At 39.9% G+C, this 22,746-nt stretch overlaps 1 protein-coding gene across 4 annotated transcripts in view; it reads right to left on the reverse strand.

Annotated features, from left to right (window-relative positions):
• Window positions 1-22,746, reverse strand: part of Pde4d (phosphodiesterase 4D) — an 840,110-nt gene that overhangs the window by 367,156 nt on the left and 450,208 nt on the right. Inside the window, exon 1 of one of the 4 annotated variants that reach the window (XM_075976084.1) lies at window positions 12,011-12,269. The exons of the other annotated variants lie outside the window; for them this stretch is intronic. Within the exon in view, the coding sequence (XP_075832199.1) occupies window positions 12,011-12,135 (125 nt within the window). The 5' untranslated portion in view covers window positions 12,136-12,269. Of the gene's footprint in view, window positions 1-12,010; window positions 12,270-22,746 lie in introns of those variants that run through there. 4 annotated transcript variants of the gene reach the window in all.

The raw sequence follows: 22,746 nt of genomic DNA on the forward strand, positions 1-22,746 counted from the left end.
CTTTTAAAAGGCTTAGAATTTGTCTTTCTCAGTTTTGCATTCCTAACAGACATCTTCAAAATCAGGTCCTGTTTGGTCCATTCTTGGTGAACAAGTAAATGCATAAGTGAGAGAAAACATGAATGGATATACTGACATTTGAATCTAACAGCAGATGCTTAGTATTTTCCATCTCTCTTTAGAGTGGGGTCCTCGTTATTTCCTTGTAATGTTATGTGCATGATAGGTCTGAATGAGTAGTGGGGATGTAGCCAAGGTGGGTTATACACTGGAGTTCTGCACACAGAGCTTTTGTGTGTGACTGACCTTCCTAGAAGTGCACACAATCACAATACCTTCATCTTTGTGAATGGACCAAATCACATTGCTGTCACAATAAGAATGCCATCGTAAATTGAAATTTTAAAGTGTCTGCTTTGATGGTATGTTATTAAAATGTTTATTGGTGGTTCTTATTTAGACACTGCCAACAGGAGCCTTTAAGACATAAGTATAGGATAGTGTATCTTACCATAGACAGTCCCTTGGGTCATGAGACTACAAGGCTTGATGTTGGCCATACGACAGACCCAATGGGAAGACAGACTGAGACATGAAGAGCTGCCGATTCACATTTTGTACTTCCTGCTTAGGAGGGCATACAGTTCCATCACAAGCAGAGGCAGGTGGAGAGAAGTGTAGCTGTTCTATGCAAATTTCCACTCTCACCTCTGCCCCTCTATCTTGCCTAGAATATGCACTCGAATTTGCATTCTTAAGTGCATGGATGGTGCCAATCTAATGAATTGTCCTTTCCCAGGGAAAGTTAGGGCCTCCTTTGTCACAGCACATGTAAAATCCCTTAATAACCTGGAAAGATTAATGGGTCTTAGAAACCTCATTATCCTCTGAATGACTTAGCTCTAATCACCTTCAGAGTAAGTTAAATTCATGGACAGTCTAGAATGACAGAGTCAAAATGCCAATTTAGCTTTAAAAAAAATGCCAGCGACGTGAAGGTTAACTGTCACCCTCTTATTCCGTTTTGAGGTTATTTTAAATGCATACTGGAGTCAGACAAGTGCCATCTCAAGGTTGAGATGACCTGCTTCCTCAGGACTCATCACAGGGCATTCAGGCATCTATCAGCCTCGGGAATCAGAAAGCATTTTCCCCTGGAGGGAAGAAGATTTCACCAACAAGAAAAACTGAGCGTCAGCAAAATCTTTTGCCAGACAAAATGCCCAAGAACTCCTTTCAAGGGAGAGCTGACTCCCGCTACAGGAACAGACACAGAGAATGGGATTGCCACTCTTCCTGCCATAGCCGCTGGAACCCTGACACTCAAAAAGGCCAAAGAAAAGAAGCAAGAAACTCTAGGAGAGTAGAAAACGGCTGACATTCATAATGTTCTTGTTAGAATCAAAATGAGTTACCATGGTAACTCGAGCGTCATATCGTCTACGGGATACCAGCATGTAGTTGTAGAGAAATCACAGGGAGACCAAAGCACATATTTTAGTCTTTTGGAGGGGTAGGGGCAAGAAGGCAATCTCGGGGCTCTACATTGTCATAAGGACCGGTTGAATAAGGTTTCCTTGTTGTACAGATTTGAGACTTCTCAGTCCATGCGCATTTCCAGCTTTTGCCAGAAATAAAAAAATCAATAACTAAACGCCACATCCTCCTCCTATCTCCCATAGAGTATGATGAACCGCTGGCCAAGTGCTATAAACTGCATTACTGTAAATTCCCATAGAATCATAAGGTTAGATTTCAGGAATTTTCAAGAGAATTTTGAATTTTTTTAACTATAAAAAAATCAAGCAAGTTCATTGTGAATTTAGTAAGTATCTTCAAAAGAATGTAGATTTATTTACTTATTCTAGTTACTTTCACATTCCTAATTAGGAAAGAAAAACACAGGATTTGGTTGATTGGCTGCTATGTCTCGGGTCCTGTATGAAGCATGGGACAGCCTGATGTTTTGGAGAACAGTCTTACGATCTCTTCTCAGGGTCTCATGATTCGATGTGGGAAGAGATCGAGGGCCACAAAATACAGGCATCTGCTATTACAATAGCGAGAACTGCTCAACAGCCCCAAAAGAAGATATTAATAGGCACCTCGCCTAGTCTGAGCATTTGGGGAATGTCTCCCTAGGGACCACGAGGCCTGGGGATGAGTACTATCACAGCCCTTGAGAGCCCTGTGAAAGAACACGTGACTGTCTTTTCATACTCAGAACACATAGCACCTTCTCTGAATTATAGGTGGAATTATCGGAATGGAATCATCTGTTCTATAATACCTTCCTAGAACAAATTCTTTTTCTTAGGGGTGTTTCCCTTTGTTACCATTGGCAAAGCTATCTTCCTTGACAGATCAGCCTTTCTCATAGGATCACACAAAAGGCAATATCAAGTCCATCTCTATAGCTCTGGTCTCAAAAGCCATTAGCAGAATGATTGCCCATTGTTCTTTATTCACTTTGTGTTTTCTGAGGATTTCATACCTGCATATAATTTGATCAAATTTACCCTTATTCTATCCACGCTTATGCATGGATGTGCTACTTGCATGTACATGGGTACAGACCCATCTACTGTAGCATTAGTAGTTTCTCGGGGGCTATACTTCTGAAGAAAACTGATTATTCATCCCCAGCAACCATCAATTGAAAATAGTTCCTCAGCTAGGGTCGGGGTGGCACAAACCTTTTTTCCTCATTCCCTTATCCATGGTGGGATCTTAACTAGATGAATCTGCTCCAGGTGTGGTGAATATAGTCACAGCCACTGTGAGGTCACGTGTGCAAGGGCCGTGTCATGCCCGGCAAATACTGCCTTACTGAAGGCATCTACCATGTTTGACAGTCTTTCTACCTCCTCGTACACGATCCCCTAAAACCTATGGAGAGAGTAGATGATACATATGTCCCATGTAGAGATGAGCATAAAGTTAGGTTTTTATTATTATTATTATTTTCATGTGGAGTAATTGTGCATCTCTGTTTTAATCATTGTCTACTGAAAAAAAAAAGATTTCTGATGAGGGTTGAGAGACACAGAAATCTATGGGTATAATAACAAAAATTTAGACGTAGTTGATGGCTATGCCCGTTTAGTTGAATGATAGTCTTAGGTTCTTCTCTGAGGGATAGATATAACCTAGCCGATCATGAGTCTATGACTCAATTAAAAGTACCAGTTGTGAGTTCTCCCTTTAGGGTGGGCCATAAATCCAATAAGAAAGTGATTAATTACTTCCATAACATCTGTGTCACTTCTAACCCAATGGATATATCTTGCTAAAGCAGTGGTATTTGTAACTGGTGGGATTCATAGCTGAGTGAGACTGTTGTTTCTTTTTCTCCCCAAGGAGTGTGCACAGCACCTTCCATCCCAATGAATACTAGTCAATTGGGTGAAGGCTTCAAGGTATGTGTCAAGTTGATTTTTCAGTCTTACAACTCTAATATGTGGCATCTTCGGGAGGAGTGTCTTACCATTAAGTTTTGGAGTATCCAAGAAAAATAACATTAGCTTGTAATGGTTGGGAGTTCTGGGTGATCCTACTGACCAATAACTGAAAAGAGATAACCCACAGCTGGCACTGTCTAACAGTCTGTGGTGTCTACAAGAGACTCTGCCCTCCTATTATAGAGGAACTCTATTTAAATTCCATCAGCGAAACGCAAATGAAAATTTCTCTATGACTTCATTCTACCCAAGTCAACATGGGTAAGACTAGAAAGAAAAATGCCAACAAATTATGGCATGGGCATAGAGAAAGGAATACTGTTCATTGCTGGTAGGAGGGCAGACTGGCATATCCACTATGGATATCAGTGTAGAGGCTCCTCAAGAAGCTATGATCTCAACGATATCATCCCTGGGCATATTCTCTAAGACTCTAAATCTCACCACAGAGCTGCTTTCTCATCTTTGTTCATTGGTGCTCTATTCGTTGAATGGATGATGAAATCATGGTGCATATACACCATAGGCTATTATTCACTTGTAAAGAAAATGAAATGAAATTCACACGTGAATGAATGAACTAGCAATAACCATCCTGGATGATGCACCCCAAACCAAGATAGACAAATGTCATATGTCCCTGTCATATGTGGATGCTAACTTTGAGTCTTTAGATATTTCATAAAGGTGCTTTATTTGGGATACCCAAGGAAACCATGAGATGTAGTAAGGGGTCATGGAGGCATTTCAAGAGGAGAAATGTGAAACTGAGGTGGTATGAACAAAGAAAGGGGGACAATGGAATGTGAGATATTAAATGGTGGGGGGGGAGGGCAGGTAGAAGAAGAAGTATGAAGTGGGATCACTAACACTAAAGACTTTTGAAAAAGTCATATGGATGCTTACATTTGCAGATGCTCCCTAAAATCTATACATATGCATATGCAAAGGGGGCTGGAATGGAATTACCATGTTTCTGTTTTTATTCCTTTAGACTTTCTACTTGAGCACTGTAGGGTAGTTAGGGGCTGTGGTAGCTTTGTGACCTTCACTATTCACTGCCTTCATTAACCCCAGTGGGCAAAGGAAGGGCAATGGCAGACTCCTCCCTTAGTAGTTCAACTTTATGTAATAATTTTGTTTGATATAGAAGCAAGGCTATGGAAAACTTAAGGCTTCCAAGGAGCTTAAGTAAATTAGCACCTAAGTGGTTTAACAACGGAAGGTCACTTTTATGTGGACTTTTCTACCAACGCCTCTGGTAATAGACAATCTAGGTGGTCTTTCCTGGCCTATTGCTCTGCTTTCAGCAATGCAAACTCTGTGCAGCTGGGGAATGGGTGGATGCCAAGCAGAAGTAGCACAAAGGTTGCCATTTATGACTTCTTATTAATTCTCAGCCATTAGAAATAGATTAGAAATTTGCCCTCTCTTTGAAGTTCAGCTGAAAAATTTTGCCTATCATGTACTTTAAAACACTGAAATAATTGCACAATACACAAAGAATATGATTTAAATTGTATTTCAGATGAATATATTAATAAATTAGATTATCACCTAATGTCTCCAAAAAGAATAATATCCTCTACCTGACTGATCCACTTTCTGTTTTCCTTGTCTTCCCTCTTTTACCATGACATCATGTATTTTATCTTAACATTTGTATCATGGCTTCATTTACAGAGTTCTCAGTGTACCGTGTTAATACTCATTCTCAGGCCTCAGCCTTAGAGTAACTATGTTAAATAGTGTGTTTGTGTGTGTGTGTGTGTGTGTGTGTGTGTGCATGTGTGTGTGTTGGGTCCCTGTTTTTTTTATTTATTATTTTTTAATTTATTTATTTATTAAGGATTTCTGCCTCCTCCCCGCCACTGCCTCCCATTTCCCTCCCCCTTCCCCGATCAAGTCCCCCTCCCTCATCTGCTCGAAGAGCAATCAGGGTTCCCTGACCGTGGGAAGCCCAAGGACCGCCCACCTCTATCCAGGTCTCGTAAGGTGAGATGGAGGAAGGTCATTGGTTAAGTAATAAAGAAACTGCTTGGCCTCATAGGTTGAAACATAGGTGGGAGAAGTAAACAGAACAGAATGCTGGGAGGAAGAGGAAGTGAGCTCAGAGACGCCATGCTCCCCTCTCCTGGAGAGAAGTAATAGCTCTGCTCTCTGAGGCAGACGCATGAAGCTCCGGCCCAGGATGGACGTAGGCTAGAATCTTTCCCAGTAAGACTGATGCTACACAGATTATTAGAAATGGGCTAGTTCAGGTGCAAGAGTTAGCCAAGAAGAGGATAGATATAATGGGCCAAGCAGTGTTTAAATAAATACAATTTGTGTGTTGTTATTTCGGGGCATAAGCTAGCCAGGCAGCTGGGGTGCTGGGGACTCAGCCCCGCCACTCCAATTACAACAATTTTGAGCAGTTCTCAAAATTTCTATCAAATATCTGGCTTCCTGTTCTTATTTTAATGAAGTTTTTCTCATTAGGATTTCACATTGCTAGCTTCTAGGGATCTTTTCCATTCCAACTTATGTTGTGCACCCTTGCCAAGTTCATCTCCCTAAAACAATAGTTTCCATTATGCTAATCTAAAATGAAACAACAGAAAATGTACTCATAATCGGAATTTGCTATGATAATGCTACAGTAGCCATATAGGAAAAAGAAAAAAGTAAACTAAAGGTACTACTTCAATTTCAAAATTGGGATGTAGGACAAATCTTAATGAAATGTAGCATAAGCTACATCAAAAAGAATGAGAGAGAGAGAGAGAGAGAGAGAGAGAGAGAGAGAGAGAGAGAGAGAGAGAGAGAAGCTCTAGGCCAAAATAGCAAGTCGTTTCTTACACTGAGAATGCAGAGCGTATGTCAATGACCCTAGGCAATTTACAAAAATAATTTAGGAGACTATATCACGGTTCTTTTGAGCATGCTATTAGTACATACATGAAAGCTTCATGATAGTGTTTTAGAAAATGAATCTGTGGGGTACAGCTAGGGAAAAGATGCTAGCAAAGAAATCAATTATGTAGCTACCCATCCTTCAAGCAAGAAAGGATGAGGATGTGCTGCCAATGGCAGCCCTGGGAATGCCAATGGTAAGAGAGGGTAAGTTCAAGGATCAAGTATGCACCTGACTCCAGTGGTGGTGAGTGGGAGGGTGGTGAAGTTGAGGAAAGAAAGCACCTTGGAGGCCTCCAGAGTCTGCAGCATGGACTTCTAAGGACATAGGAAACAGTGACTATCCCAGGGTAATTTTACCTTCAAACAGATGAAGTCTAAAATGACTAGTACTAGGTACCCAGCATGAGCACCGAGAACAGAATGAGAAGGTAGAGATGTTTCTTCTTTTGTTTTTTAACAGAAATGATTTCCACCAATATCTTCCATCCAGATTTAGGAAGGATGGAAAACTGTTGGTTTTCAGAAGTTTTAAAGAGAAAAGAAGGACCATTTATCAATGAAAAAAAAAAACCTTCTCTTGTCTTTCAAAGGTTCCCTCCTCTTTGCTCTTAGAGTGAACTGGTTATGATGAAAACACCCACGTGGCTGACATGGTCACTGTCGCAGGATCACACATCCAGACATAAGAACAGATATCAAGGCTTCAGCAAAGCTACACACACATTGGACAACTTCATCTCCATTATCTCCCGTGCAATTTTGCCTAGAGTTTTTCACTTCTCTTTGAAAAGTGGATCATGATTTGGCACTTAGCCTGGAGCTACAGGGCTGTATTAGATCATTTATTCAGCCTCTTTAATGAGATCTTAGTAGAACCTCTACTGAAGAAACAACAGGTCCTGAAAATGCAATAAAGCTGCTGATTTAGAGGAGCCAGATGATGTGACAGCTGAGATTACTGAATATTTGAGACTCTTGGAAAATCAAAATAGTTTTCTATTTTTAATCAGATGAAAAGAGCAATGGCTTAATTGATAACCACACAAAAGATGAGAAGTGCTACTTTTATGAATTAATAAAATATATTAATTTGTCTGGATGCAAGTAAGCATCTTCAGAGAACTCTGAGGCACACCCAGTTCGGCTCAGTAATTAGTTATTGTAGGAAGGTTGTCTGGTTATTACAAGATAGTCCTGTCCTTTATACTGGATATAATTAACCAGGCAATCACACCTTAAATCATGGTAATCAAATATGTTCCTAGACGTTTCAAATATCCTTAGGTTGGAAGGAATAAAGCGATCCTACTGAAAAACAATGGGACGCACCCATAATTAATCTAATGTCCCCTCCCACTCACTGAAGTACTACACAAAAGGAAATGATAATCTAAGCATCAAATGTTGATATAATGTTGTCAGAGTAGTCATGGAGCCTAAATTAAATTTCTGATTGGTGACGATAGGTTGTTTTCAATGTGTACTTGTTTTCTTCTGGTGCATAATGTGGGGGACATATACATTTCCAAGTGAAATTATGTCACTTGGAGTGATAATGCTCCCTTCAAAAGACATTGACTATCTAACCAAAACTTAGTACCAGGCATGAGAAACTTCCTTTTGAGTGTTGGCTGGGGGAGTCAAATAGATCTTCAAAACAGTATAGGGTATTGAACCTTCCCTTAGTCGCCTCCTAGAATTTGAGGTCAGCCCTACTGCTGAAAATACCACATATACCACATACTTTGAACATGAGACTTGGAAAAATTGGCTGGAACAGACCTGGAAGTCTCCTTTCTGAAAACTAGCTCTCATAGCATAGGAAGGTGCTATGTAAGCTGCCAAGAGAGAAAAGCGATCAATAGCCCTACCCGACTGTGATGCCTATGAACCAGCACAATGACCAGCAGCACAGCAAGACAGCACCAAAGGCGCAATAGGAGCATCTACATCTTGGGGTAGTCAACAGCTTCCGAATTAAGGCCTGGACATAAGGCTTGCTCAATAGGCAGGGATTCAGTCCCAATACTATGAACCTATCTACCCGTGGCTTAGAGGAAAGCCTACTGGTAACACTTTCCTAATCCAGTATAATGTCAAACTATTGTAAATACTTATCCTTCATCAAATAAGCATAGCTCTTATCCCTTATCAAAGAAGTTTCTTTCTGCAGTAGACAAGAGTGCGTTACAGAAATCTACAACTGGCAAAAAGGCAGAAAGCAACGGACTGTGGGATAGTCAGCCTTAGCTGCCACGTTTATAACCCAACCTGTACGCCTAAGGGAGCATCACACAGAGGGGACAGAAAGATTGCAAGAGCCAGAGGACCAGGGGAGCTGCTGTGAGACTGTGGAGCCACAAAATGTCAACAATATCATTACCCAAGCAAGACCTGAAGAACAAACAACACCGACTGACATGGTAGTGTGGGTGGGGGAAAGTTCACAAACAGAAAACCCCAAGGGGAAGCCTGTCCAAGATAACCGATCTTCTTACCTCTCTATCCATTAAAATTCAAGTAACAGATTTTTTTAAAAAGTTTTATTTTTGTAAGTTAAAATTAAAGTACTCTAGAGTTTGCGGAGATTATAATAAAAGCTTAAATATTTTAGAAATCACAAATACAGCAAATCACGGTAATTCCAGATGGCAGAGCTGTCATGCTTTTCATCGCTGGGTTTAATTAAGATTTAGTGCTCTCGCTGCTTTGGTAATGTCCTCACTGCCACTTGAGATAAAAATGGGAGGCTCTTACATGATCACATGACTATACTTCCAATGCCGCTGATTTTTAAGGTAGAAATTATTTTCTGTGTTTTAACCTGTGTTCTATACCTGTATTTACTAGAACAATATTTCAAATTTCTATATTAGATTCCCAACTTCATTCCCCCCAAGGGTTTCACTACAAAGCCCGATTTCTTTTTATCAACTCAATATTATAATTTTCTGGGTATCATAAAACAACTCATGGCTGCTTTTTATTTTCCCCCATTCTCCCTCTCTTGATCACTCCCTCCCCCTTTCCTCTCTCTTTACCTCTCTCTCTCTCCTTTTTTCTTTTGTGAGATGGGATTATATTATTTAGTCATGGACGGCCTTCAACTCACTATGAAGTCCGGGCTGATCTCAAACTCCTTGCCATCCTCTTGTCTCAGCTTCTCAAGTACTGGACGTATATGAGTAAACTCTTATATCTGGCATTTTTACAATTTTATTTATTAGTTAGTTAGTTTTTCCAGACAGGGTTTCTCTGTGTAGCCCTGGCTGTCCTCGAACTCGCTCTGCAGACCAGGATGGCCTTAACCTCACAGAGATCCCCCTGCCTCTGCCTCTTGAGACAGGGTCAAATGTAGCCTAAATTGTCTTAAAATTCATCATGTAGCTAAGGTTTCCACATCCCAAATGCTGGGTTACAAGCATGTGCCACTCTGCAGGGAGCTCCTCTTCCTTAGGATTGTCTTTCTTCCTTTACACCTTGCTTCCTTCCACGTTCTCCTTCCCTTCCTTCCCATAATTTTAAGTCAGAAAAGCAATTTCCTATTTGCCAAAACCCCTAAGACCTATTGTATAAGTGTGTAGATATTGTTCTTTAACCTTAGATGATTTCAGACAGGCATCCTGAAAAGTGACCAATCATCTTAGATAGATTTTGATGAACCCAGGCTCATGGGATACCACTATTGCAGGTTTATTAGTTTCTCTATAAGTTTTAAAAATATTCCTTTTATTTTTGAGATTCTAATATAATTCTCCATGATTTTTTTAAAATGAGAGGTGTAAAAATTTATAACTTGACAAAATAGCTACAGAATAAAAAAGAGTTGGGATTTGGATGTTTTCTCATTGCTCAGGCATCCTGCCCAGCTACTGCTTTCCGAACAGACTTCTATCTCAGTCCCATGGGGCAGTGGTGCAAAAGGAAAGATATAGTCAGACATCTGCTATTCAAATGATTGTAATAGGGGATCTGATTTTTTTCTTATAAATTCCAAGGTCTGTGTAAAAAATATTAATTATTATCAGGGACTTTTAAAACTACTTTCTGGAAAGATACATTGTGGTGGTTGATTTTAAAACTGTAGCACACAGTGAAAACCAACCAAACGACTGAGTTTCTCAATGCTTTCAAATTCCTGATATGTGATTCTCTGAGACTCAGAGACAATACATCAAAGATTTTTGTTCTTGTTGGTTTTTGGTTTTGCTTTTAATTGAGCATTACAAATCTAAATTTATCTTTGTTGCTGAACAAATATGCTTTGAGGGCTTTTTAGTTAAAAATAAATGAAATCAATTGGGAATAGTCAGAACTTTCCTGAGTATCTATAAACACGCACGCACGCACACACGCGCGCGCGCGCACACACACACACACATACACACACAAGGGATCAGGCAAACACATTTACCCTTGACTTTGGTAGCTTGTGTGGGATTGAGTTTTCACCCTGCAGTAGAGGTGTGGACAGTGATCATGCCATGCTGGGGACTTGGGAAACAATAAAGCTCCCATAAGTGATTATAGGTGATAGCCCACTATGAACTACATACGGCCAGAGCTGAGTGGGAAAGACTTGATACTCTGGGGAAATAGTAATATTTCCTGAAATAGAAAAGTTCATTTTCATCGAGGAAAATGTGCCTTCACATTTATAACATTTCTATTAATGTCAAATCAAGACAGGTGTATGATCGGTGAGTAATGCGTATACATCTATGTGTGTAGAATATCAGAAAGAGAAGGGGAGAAGCGGCAGGATGGCAATGGCAATTGAAGTAAGATCTAATGCCTTCCAGAGCTCATTTTATTTTATTTTTTCTCTGGAAAATTATAAAATTAGGAGCACTGTTATTCATGGGGAAATGGGGCGTCTTTATCAGTCCTCTTAATTCATTGGCAAATGCCGAATAAAACGATAATCCTATTTAAAATAACACCGAGAGATGATTTCCAGACATGTTAGTCACATGCACCTCTATTCTGCCACTGCATTGAATCTGCGGGAGGAGAAAGGGTCCGTCTAGCCGACAGCCCCTTGTTCTGAAAATACTGAGCTCAACTTTGAAATCACAGGGCACAAGTTTGCTTGTCTGGCAGGGAGGGAGGGGGCTGGTAGAGGGGTGGGGAGTATGAGTTAGCGGAATTCTGGAACACAGATGTAGAAATTACAACTTCTCGATAGAAAAAAAATCCACTGGTCTCTTCTGGAGTGACCACATGGTAACATATGCTTCCCAAGGAATTATCCCACATCTATTACTGGATGTAGCCATTAAAGAGAGAGTCTGGACTCTTGAATATCTGGAAATAAATGTTGCTAATAAACAAGTCCATTATTTTGCTAAATCCCCGTTCCAATTATCATCTTGGATGATTCTGCTGGTAACACTGACATTAACAATTTTCCGGATTCTGAAAATCCCCAGACCTTGAAACTGGATTAGGTTTGGCCAAACTAAACTAAACTAAGACTATCTGTCAGCTTTCCTCTCGGGTTAATCTTTTCCTAACTCCCCCAGTGTGCTGAATTTAACAACTAAGCTCTCTCCCCGACCCTCGCAGATCAGCCGATCTCCAAAGCAGTTCCCAAAGGGTAGCGGACACACATTTACTGACAAACTGCATGGGGAAGGGAAAGCAATTACCGTCTCCTCTGTGGTTTTATATCAATTGGCTTGTTGATTGCACAAGGCGATCCATGAACATAAGCACTCCGGAACCTAGCCACCTTCCCCAGGCGTAGGTACTCACAGCTGGTTGGCAGACTCATTGTACCAAAAAAAAAAAAAAATCAGGAAGTAAAAGCAAATCTCGGTGGCCAGCTCAGCATTCCTGGGAAGGCTGGAAAGAACCTGTCAGACAGTGGATGTTGGCCATTCGCTGCTCTGGTCGCTGGGTGCTGCTTTTTCTTCAAGAGTAAATGGGTGTCTCTCAGAGGCTACATGTTCTGCCTTGGTTTCTGTTCATGGATACGGAAGCTTGTTGCTTGTTTCTAATCAGAGTTGTGCTCCAGCCACTCATTGGCTGAGCAGAGGAAGAAGAAATTCTGTAGCTCCACAAACGCCTGTTTCCACTCAGAGCTACCCTCTGAGGAGGCAGCAGGTTTTAGTCCATTTCCCTCTAAGGTCTCGGAGGATGACAACCTAACGCAATAGTGGTCGAATAGCCAGTTGTTTGCCTATATAGCAAGCGTGCATGTGATAGGCAGAGCAAAATCAATTATTGCTCTAACTGACTGTAAAATATTAGAAAATGGGCTGGGCACATGGAAGTGATTAGGGTGGCTTTCCAATTATCAGGATAAAAACTTGAGTTCACAATGGCAGTGAACTCAGCCTCTTGGGGGCAGAAAAAATACAAACTAAAGTACGTGTTGACAATACTACCTAATTCCTGAGTCCGTCCTTCATTAGCCACACCCAGAAATGCGAATTCTCCGGTTTCTGGGTGAAGAACTACTAAAAACCTAGAACCAATGCCTTTGTTAATTTAACACAATGAAAGACAAGCTGGAGAAATTGGAAAAGATTGCAAATAATTCTGCCCAAGGCATCAGTCTCAGGATGATGTTACAGCCTTAAGAGTCCTTAGCTTTTAAGACCGTTCAGTCATCTTCTCCAATGAAGCCACCCCGGACCCTTATGTGTGCGACTAGAGATAGCAGGCATGTTGAGTACGGGGCAATTTTGACAGGTGAAAAATGATTGTTACCTGAATGCGGTGGTGAACGCTTGAAATATCTGCCTTCGGAAGCTGAGGCAGAGGGATTGTGAGTTTGACCCTAGCCTGAGTGACACAGAAAATGGCATCCCTCAGAAGCTGAGGTAGAAGACAGTGCTGTGAAGACAATTTCTTAGTTAGGATTTGAATATAGATAAACAAATTCTGTTAAAGGCTTTAATATTAGTGCTTTCATGTATAAAAAGTGTGTGTTGTGTGTGTATTGTGCATCTGTATTTATGCTGTGTGTTTATGTATGATGTGTGTATATGGGTGTTTATATGTATAATGTTTTTATGTCTGTATGTATGGGGGTGTGTAGGTATGGTATGTGCATGCATGTGTGAATGCATGAAGTGTGTGTAGGTATGATGTGTGTGCATGTATGTAGCATGTGTTTGTAAGGTATATGTGTATTGTGATGTATATGTATGCATGTGTATATGTATGATGTGTGTGTGTGTGTGTGTGTGTGTGTGTGTGTGTGTGTGTGTGTGAATACAAGGGTAGAGGTGCCATGTCTTGTGCATGGAAATCAGAGAACATCCAACCATTAGAGTCAGTTCTCTATCTTCTCAGTTAGACCCGGGCACTGAACTCAGGTGGTCATTTGTTCACAACAACCACTTTTATCCACTGAATCTTAGTTATCTTGTCTGCCATACACAAAGAGTTCATTCAAGGTCATGGAAGTGAGTGGTGGAGCACACCTTTAGTTCCAGCACTCAGGAAGCAGAGGCAGGCAGATGTCTATGTGTCCCAGTTAGCTAGGTCCAGGTCAAGCCAGGTTATGTAGTCTGACTGTGTCTCAAGAAAATAAAGTCTTAGAACCAGTGTGATAAAAAGAAAATTGTATTGCTTCTACAATAGTGGCTAAATTCAGACACTAATTGAGAAACTGGGTACAATTTAAATTCAGGAAGTTTACAAATGTAGATGACTTGTTCTGTTTGAAATAAATATTTCTATCTAATCATTTTATTTTATATATTATGAATCATAGGAAGATGATGGAAGATTTTTAAAAACATGATGTAGCTCTCTTTGTTCCCAGAATGCCATGAATTTACCGACTCTGGGAATTCACCTATCTCATCTTCCAAGTTGTAAGGACTAGAGATAGGTACCACCAGGTCCGGCCATATTCATTTTAACATATGACATGACACAGAACTATAGAAACAAACCTGTCTTTTCTTAATTCACATTAATTGCTTTTTCCTTAATGTTTACCAATATATTTATTTTTATTAATGCTACCAAATATGTTTAAGCAAATGTTCACATACACATATCAGTAATATGTGCATACAAACATACATGTGTGTGCATACAAACATACATGTCTCATACATGTGTGAGCATGTGTATGTGCTTGTATATGCATGCATGTACGTGTGTATGTATATGTGCTTGTTCATGTTTGTGCATGCTTTGGGGAGATTTGGTTTGGAGAATTTGGATCTTGTCACGCACAATCTGTAAATATTTTTGTACCTACTGGACAATTTTAAAGTCAATGCATGGCAGTCTGGTGAGTGTTTTTTTTTATAGTACATGGGAGCACATAGCATGATTTGGCTAATATTTCTCCAACTAGTTCTTATATTTTGGTTGTGAGCCTAGCCTTTAATGGCTGAGCCATCTCTCCAGCCCTTTAACTAGTTCTTTTTAGGTACTTAGAAGCTCAGATTCTATTAATAAGAAAAAAATTTTCATTTTTTTCCAGATAGCTGCTTTTTTATTTCTGAATTTAGTCACTAGGTAAAAATTATAAGCATTTTCTTCTCACTGGCTATGGCAGTTCACATTCCATAAATCTTGTGGGTGCACATCAACTTCCCTACACTATCACAAAAATTATTTATGTTATTCAAGTCTATGTCTCTGTAGTGCAAAGACAGGTAACTGGGTCTTGGAGATACACAGTTGATAAACCTTTGTCCTGCAAGCCTGAGAACCTGAGTTTGATACCTAGCGCTCATGTAAAAACTCAGGTGTGGTGGCAGTTCCCTGAAATCCCAATGATGGGGAAGTGAGAAAGGCACATCTCTGGAGCTTGTTGGCTGGCCTGCCAGCCTACCCTGAGTGATTAGCCCCATGTCCCAGTAAGAAGTGATGCCTCAGAAAACCAAAGAGTTGGCTCATGAGAAATGATAGACGAGGTTGACCCCTGACCTCCGCACACCTGGGCACACAGGACATGGGGAATCTTACATATAAAATGCTCACACATACCACGAAAGTGATAAAGCATACATAACGTTAAACATGAAGCAATCTCAATAATACAGAGTGACTTTACAGAATTCCTTGTTGTTGCAAAGCTCATATTAAGGTGCCTACAAAGGTAAGGTCATCCTTCTTAATCTGAAAGCACCGGAGTATAAAGACATGGGTTATAGAGAAATAGTATTGTATAACTGGAATCACATCCCCAATTTTATCACGTGGGGGTGGGACCTAATGACTGTCAACCTTGACATGCATGACAGCAGGATCTAATCTAAGGGGCCATTGGACTTCCTCTTCTGTTCCATAATATTACCAACAACGGCTCAAGAAAGCAAGATAACTTCGGAGCTTTGTACAGTAGCAGAGAATAATTTTCACATGAAAATTTCCCCCAAGGGGAAACATGAGTCCTCTCAGGGGTGAAATTCTTAGCAGGGACAGTTCCATTTATACCTGTGCAATGGTTTACCAACATTCTGGCAGGGACTCCTGGGGATTAATTGTACATAAAAGGGGATGAGAAGGGATTACTGTGAAGATGCAACCTGCCAAGAGTCCAGAGTCGATGAGAACTCTGGCTGGTATGAAGGAAGTGGCCTGGTGGGGAAAACAGAATGTTCCTGTTTTCAACAGCTTCCTGGCTGTGGGTCTAGACTGAATAGCTGGACACTTGACCTTTGAGAAAATGAAAACAGCCTGGAGAACTGAGTCTCATCGAGAGGCGAGAACCTTAGTCCATTCAGGTTAGTAGCAAAACCAGAGCTAAACTCTTCCTAAGAAAACTCTGACCCATATATTTTGCGCAGATTTGCACACTCTGATTCATGGGTGACAAGCATGGAGCCCAACATAAATCCCATTCATCACACCATTAGCCTGAACTCTTGGGGCCATTCAGACAAAGGCAGACATAACACAGTAGTGTGTGGAACATCAATTTCCTACAGCGTGTTAGCGCTAAAGCTGTAAATGCCCAGCGTAGTTACCAACACAGATGCCAGCAAGTAGCGATTTGAGGCCTCAGGATTTCCCACAGTCTAAAGACAGTGGCATTTATTAAAAGAAGGTTCTTTTGGCTTTTAGTCTGGCTTGAATTTGGCAATTGGGGAATCTGGCAGAACTTCTTTAGGACAGCAGACATCACCTGTCCATGCCCATACCAGGGCACAAACATCAACAATCATTTTTTAGGGGTTGTAATGTGAGTAGGGTAGGCAGCCCTGATTACATTCTACCAAGGGGAAGCTGGAGATCAAACATCTCTTCAACTTTCTGGGTTGTTGCTGATTCTACTATCTATATTTCTTGGTCAAGGCACCCAAGAAGAGGCTTCTAATACCTTTTATGTACTGAAAAAAAAACAAGCAGACAAAACACCAAAAACAAAAACCAAAATAAAACATGCATATCTTTATTCAGAGTCCATACCTTCCTGCTATTTTAACATGAACTACTGCCAGGAAAACTCCACTTGGAAGCCCCACAGATGCTTCATTGAGCATTGATAATTTGGTTCTTATCTACTCTTTTTTCCTACAGTTCCCCTCTCTCCATACTCCGCTCCTTGTATTTTTCAGGACTAACACCATCCATCAAATGATCTGACCACTGATAACTGGGGCCTCAAGTGATAGAGACATGGATATCATTAACATCGACACCAGCAGTGAAAGATGCTAACACTGAGCAGCTGCTCCTTAGATTCTAGAGAGAATATTAGTGGAATGAAATAATCCATGCAATTATCATAACCACATGAGTTTGGGCCATATTGGCATGCACATTTTTCACAAGGGATTTAGATACACATCCTGAGTCACAATGAATGGTGGGAGATAGAGTAAGAGTTGGGTAACAGTTAATTTGGTGCAGACGATACAAGGCCTTGTGTATCCATTGCACTTTGTCAGCATTACGGTTTTTTGCCTGGCATATTAAATAAGGCAACTATAGTAGCAGAATACTTGTGTACTAAAAATCTACTTACCTCCTCTTTTAATTTGCTTCTCTACTACTCTACAGAGCTATTAATGTTAACTACTGAGGTTCACGGGAAGAAATACAGACCCCATAGACTGCATTTGCGAGGAAATCTGATTCTCTTCTGCAAAGGGTCCACTGAAATGCAATAGCAAATACAAAAACTCCCTTTTCATAGAGAGTTGAGGGTGTGCGGATTTTAATCAGAGGTAAGTGACAAATGCTTGCCTTGCTGCTGACAGTTTCAGCTCAATAAATAAAAATTATCCAATCAGACAATCAACCATTTGAATAAACATAGAATCCTGCTGTGTTTGGAAGCACATTAAGAAGTAAACTTTTGTTAATTAGTTAGCAAATCTTCTTCTATGAATGGTCATCCATCTGTGGTCAGGCATTGGAAATTTCTGGTAATCCACTCTGTAAATACAGCTTTCAGACATCTCAAAGTCCTGTACACAATAGTCACAATCAGGGAGGAATACCAAAGATACAGATAAAGAGTTAACAGCCATGGAAGTTGTTTCAGTGTTTTCTAAACTAGTAAAAAAGATCCGTGTTGCTTTATTTCCCACTGAGCGTGGGAAAAAACAAACATTGGGTCAGTGAGGACATCATGTATCTGTCAAAATGATGAAATTGGGTAATTACCCTTAATATTTTCCCCATATCCAAATCAGAATCTTCACTGATGAAGGTAACTGAACCATTACTGGCAAGTAATGTTAGCATCAGAGATGTTAATAAGTTCTTGGGAATTCTGGTGATGTGACTTCATTTTCCAGTTACAAAGAATACAGAGGCACACTGTGTGCCAGTAGTCTAATCTCGAAATACTAAAATGAGACCAAAGTTTAGGCTGAACTGAAGTAGCAGCCCAGTCAGCAGAAGAAAATGGTGCTTCTTCATTAATGCTTCAAGCAGGCCCACATGATTCAGGGCTTCCGGTTGCTACCAGCTGTTTCAGTGTTAAACAAAGAGAAGTTTTGCTTTAGGATGTAAGGAAGTGGAAACAAGTGGGTTTAATATACACTACAGGATCTGAGAACACGATTCCTCTGACAGATGTCCTACACTACTTCCCACACTTTCAGACATAAAAAGCACAACATTCGCCAAGAGGCAAAGTGTTGCCAATGTTCATTTCTTAATGAATTTCCAACAGTTGGAGCCAGAGGAGAGAACTGAAATGCTTTTGAACCTGTTTCCAAATAATCAAATGCCTTGCATCATTATAAAACCGCGAGATGAAAAATAAGCATCCTATAAGTTCATCCTTTGTCGACAAGCTGAGCAAAGAGGGGTGTCTTTGGCGAGCACAACTCTGTACTTATTTGCCAGATGGCTTTTAAAAATTGCTTCTTCCCCTGCACCTTTATAAATCGATTCATTTTTCTATTGCAGTTAGTCAGCCAGCCAGTATTATCTGAACATGGATTTTTGTATACGTAGTAGTAGACGATGCTATGTCTACCGAAGAAAAATATATACTTGTATATAAATAATTCATTTCATGTCCAGTTGAATGCTTCAGGAGAGAACTAATTCCAATGGATATTCTGAAAGAAGAGGAAATGCACTACAGCACAGTGAACGTATAATATTCTTTTTATTATTATTAGGTTTATTTCTGATTCTAATAGATTGCCAGTTCAGGCACCCTCTCCTCTATTGCTAGAAGTTTTAGCTGGGGTCATCCTAGTGGATTCCTGGGAGTTTCCCCGGAGCCAGGTTTCTCTATAACCCCCAAATGTCGCCCCCAATGGGATACAATTCTTAACCTTGTACTGAACCTATTATTTCACTTTTTCCTTATATTTTAATTTTAATGGTCTTTATTTTTTATGGAGCAGATTATAAGACAAAGTAGACAAGTTCATAGCATATTTGTCTTTGAATTATCTGTAAAGCATAATGAATGCCATACACATAGTTCTACAGTGTTTAATATGTTACTCTATACAGTGCTGGTACCCAGTAAATGTTCATTAACACACACACGCACACACACACACACACACACACACACACACACACACACACACACACAACCTGTGCTTTTATTTGAATCTTTACTCATCTGGGGGCCACCACCCAGCTCCCAAATAAATCACACTCATGGAGATTTATTCTTTCTTATGAATGCCCAGCCATAGCTTGGCTTGTTTCTAGTCAGCTTTTCTTAAATTATTCCATCTACCTTTTGTTTCTGGGCTTTTACCTTTTTTTATTTCTGTATATCTTTTCTTTACTTCTTACTCTGTGTCTGGCTGTGTGGCTTTACAGCTCTGCGGCTGTGAGGTTGGTCCCTGGTGCCCCACCATCCCTTCTTCTTTCTTTCCTCGATCATTTCCCAGATTTCTCCTATTTATCCTGTCTGCATTTCAGCCCCACCTATCTCCTGCCTAGCTACTGGCTGGTTGGCTCTTTATTAGACCAATCAGGTGTTTTAGACAAGCAAAGTGCCATACCTTCACAGAGTTAAGCAAATATAACATAAAAGAATGAAGCATATCTTTGCATCGTTAAAAAATATTCCACAGCATAAACAAATGTGATACATCTTTAACAAATATTTTACAACATATACATATAATCTACCATCAACTTTTTGAAGCCTAGGACAATGCTCTCCACTTAGCCTAAGTAATACACAGCTGCTGTGTTGGAAGTTATTAAATGAGTGTCCCCTCTTTCTCTCAGAAGCATGGTGTGGATTATAGATTATCTAGTTATCAACTGACTTGGGAAGTGTACATTTACATGGTTGCCTTCGCCATGCGGACAAAAGGAGTGCAAATGTAAACAGGGCATGCTGCTCATCTTTCCTTCTTCAGACCCTGACAACTCCGGGAAACATGGTAGACAACAGAAAAACTCACAATAAACTTATAGATGGATCAAGTCGAGAGAAAAAGAGGGAGATTATCCAGATGAACAATGACTCAGATCCCCTCTTCAATTTAGATATACATAAAGCATCTTTTTGCAATAAAATCCACACAGCCGTGGGACGTCAGTCTTATCAAAACTTCATTCAGTACAATTCCTAGGTTGTTTATAATAGAAAAGAGGTCATGAATGAGATTGTTGGTTTCACAGTCAAGTAAATTTAATTCACAACCCTGCACTGCCATAGAATGCGTAGATAGCCACAGGGGAGAAATTGTGCCTTTTAGCAATTGTCTCTATGATACTTAAGCTCTATTATTCGATTCTGAAAACATTTGTCAAGTTCCTGTTTTTGGGATTAGGACTGCAGAAGCAAACATACCAGACAGGTACTCCTGCTTTTAAGGAACTGATTAAGCAAGGCACACAAGGCATGTTACCTTGACAGAAAGAAAACGGCAAGAGATGGTCACAGGATTTCAGTGATGGCGACAAGAGTGGGGATTGCCTCACTGCCATGAGCCCAAGGATTTTGGACCTTTTCATGATGACTGACTCAAAAGGAAATAAAGGGGATCCAGACATGAAAGTAAGTGTGAGAATGTACAGTGCTTGGAACAATATTTAGTATGTTACAAAGCAAATAAAGAAGATGCCTTCAACATGTAGCAGGTGCAACCATGAGACAGCAAATCTCATATACAAAGGGGATAAAATCAATGACTTAGAAATTACCCGTTACTGAGATTTAACAAGTCCCTAAACTGAAACATCTTCTTTGATTAATGTAAGAGAGCCATTTTTTTTCCGGTAATGCTTTATTTCTTTGTTGGTGAACTCTTTCTGTCTTAGTTACTAGATAGTTTAGTATAAGCAATCGGGATTTATCAAACCCACTGATTTCTTGTTAAATTTGATGAGTGAATCCAAAACATAGGTAGGAGACAATGTAAAGACAATTATAGAAAATGTAAATTAAGACTAAGTCAGTCCTGATTAACATACGATGTCATTATCTGCCTTATTTAGGGACAGAGCTGGTTTCACAATCCCAGAGAACCTAGACAACAATGCAAACCCTAAGAGAGACAGACATGGATCTAAACTACATGGGAAGTAGAAAAAGACAAGATCTTCTGAGTAAATTGGGAGCATGGGGACCATGGGAGAGGGTAGAAGGGAAGGGGAGAGAAAAAAATATATAGCTCAATAAAAACAATAAAAAAGAAAGTAAAATAAAAACACCAAAATTTTTAAACATCTTTTGAAAGTTTAAACATTCTTTCTTATTCTCACTACACCAATGGTAGTATATAAATTCATGGGCTGCCACTGCAAGAATTTTTATGGTTAAAATGACTATTGAGTGCTTGGAATTGTCAAATTTTATACTGAGGATTTCTCACACAATGCATTCTCCCAAGTGGAGGGTGGCTGAAGTGCTGCCTTCTTCCAAGGCTAAACAAAGAGAAGACAGCATCAATGGCTGGCGCAGCAACCAACTGCAGCATGGATGCATGGAGCAGAAGGCTCATCTTTGGACAGATCTAACTACTGAAGATTATTTGTCCTTAAGAGTACTGTTCCTCGATGCTACACCTTACATCCCTGCAGTTGTCTAGAGATTTTGTTCTCCATTTTGGGCCACATAGTCTAATATTTGAAACTCTTTATATTTGAACTTCTAATTATTTTAGTGTACACACACACACACACACACACACACACACACACACACACACATATATATATATGCAAAGACAGGATCTCATGTAGCCTAAGCTGGCTTTAAAATTGCTTGCTTTGTAACCAATGACAACCTTGAAGTTTGTGTTCCGGGTCTCCACCTTCTAAGTACTGGAATCAGTGGCATGTACCATCACATCTGGCTTATGCATGTTTTCAGAGGTTTCACCACCCTGGAAACATGTTTTCAAAATGACATGTCCTGCTTGTCAATTTCTCCTAAAACATGGTGTCAGAACTAAATTTAGTATCGGGTGTGTGTTATGAGTCTTGTGGGGCAGAGAGAAGAAGCCTCAGCCTCAGTTTTCATATTGAAGAATGTGGCTTATGGCAGTGTCAACAGATTCTTAATTTCAGACTAATTATGATCTTGAAATCCTGCCTATTTTCAATAGCAAATATTGGGTATTACTTGTGACTCTGCTGGATATTGACTGTTTCTTTCAAGTCCACATTGCTGTGCTTGCCTTGTTGAATGGAGGATCTACCATTTAGAAAAATCATCTACTCAAAATTTCTAATTTATATAGTTCAACCAGTCAAACACATATCTCCCTGGATTTTTCAACCAACCAATAAAGTCACCATTATATGGCTATACTAAAAGAGGTTCTAAAATACTTTACCCCAATAAAAGTACATTTTGTTACAGTATTTATCAGCAAAGTGATATTGTGAATGAGGATTTGTATATTAGGAAATTGAAATGGCAACAGGGGTTAAGACTAGGTGTTTTTCATCAATGAAACTGAAGTTTCCTGAGAAAAGTAGACATGATGTAACTTAGAAGACCGATCAGACGTTATTT

This window comes from Microtus pennsylvanicus, chromosome 6 (assembly GCF_037038515.1).
Source record: "Microtus pennsylvanicus isolate mMicPen1 chromosome 6, mMicPen1.hap1, whole genome shotgun sequence".
Lineage (NCBI taxonomy): Eukaryota > Metazoa > Chordata > Mammalia > Rodentia > Cricetidae > Microtus > Microtus pennsylvanicus.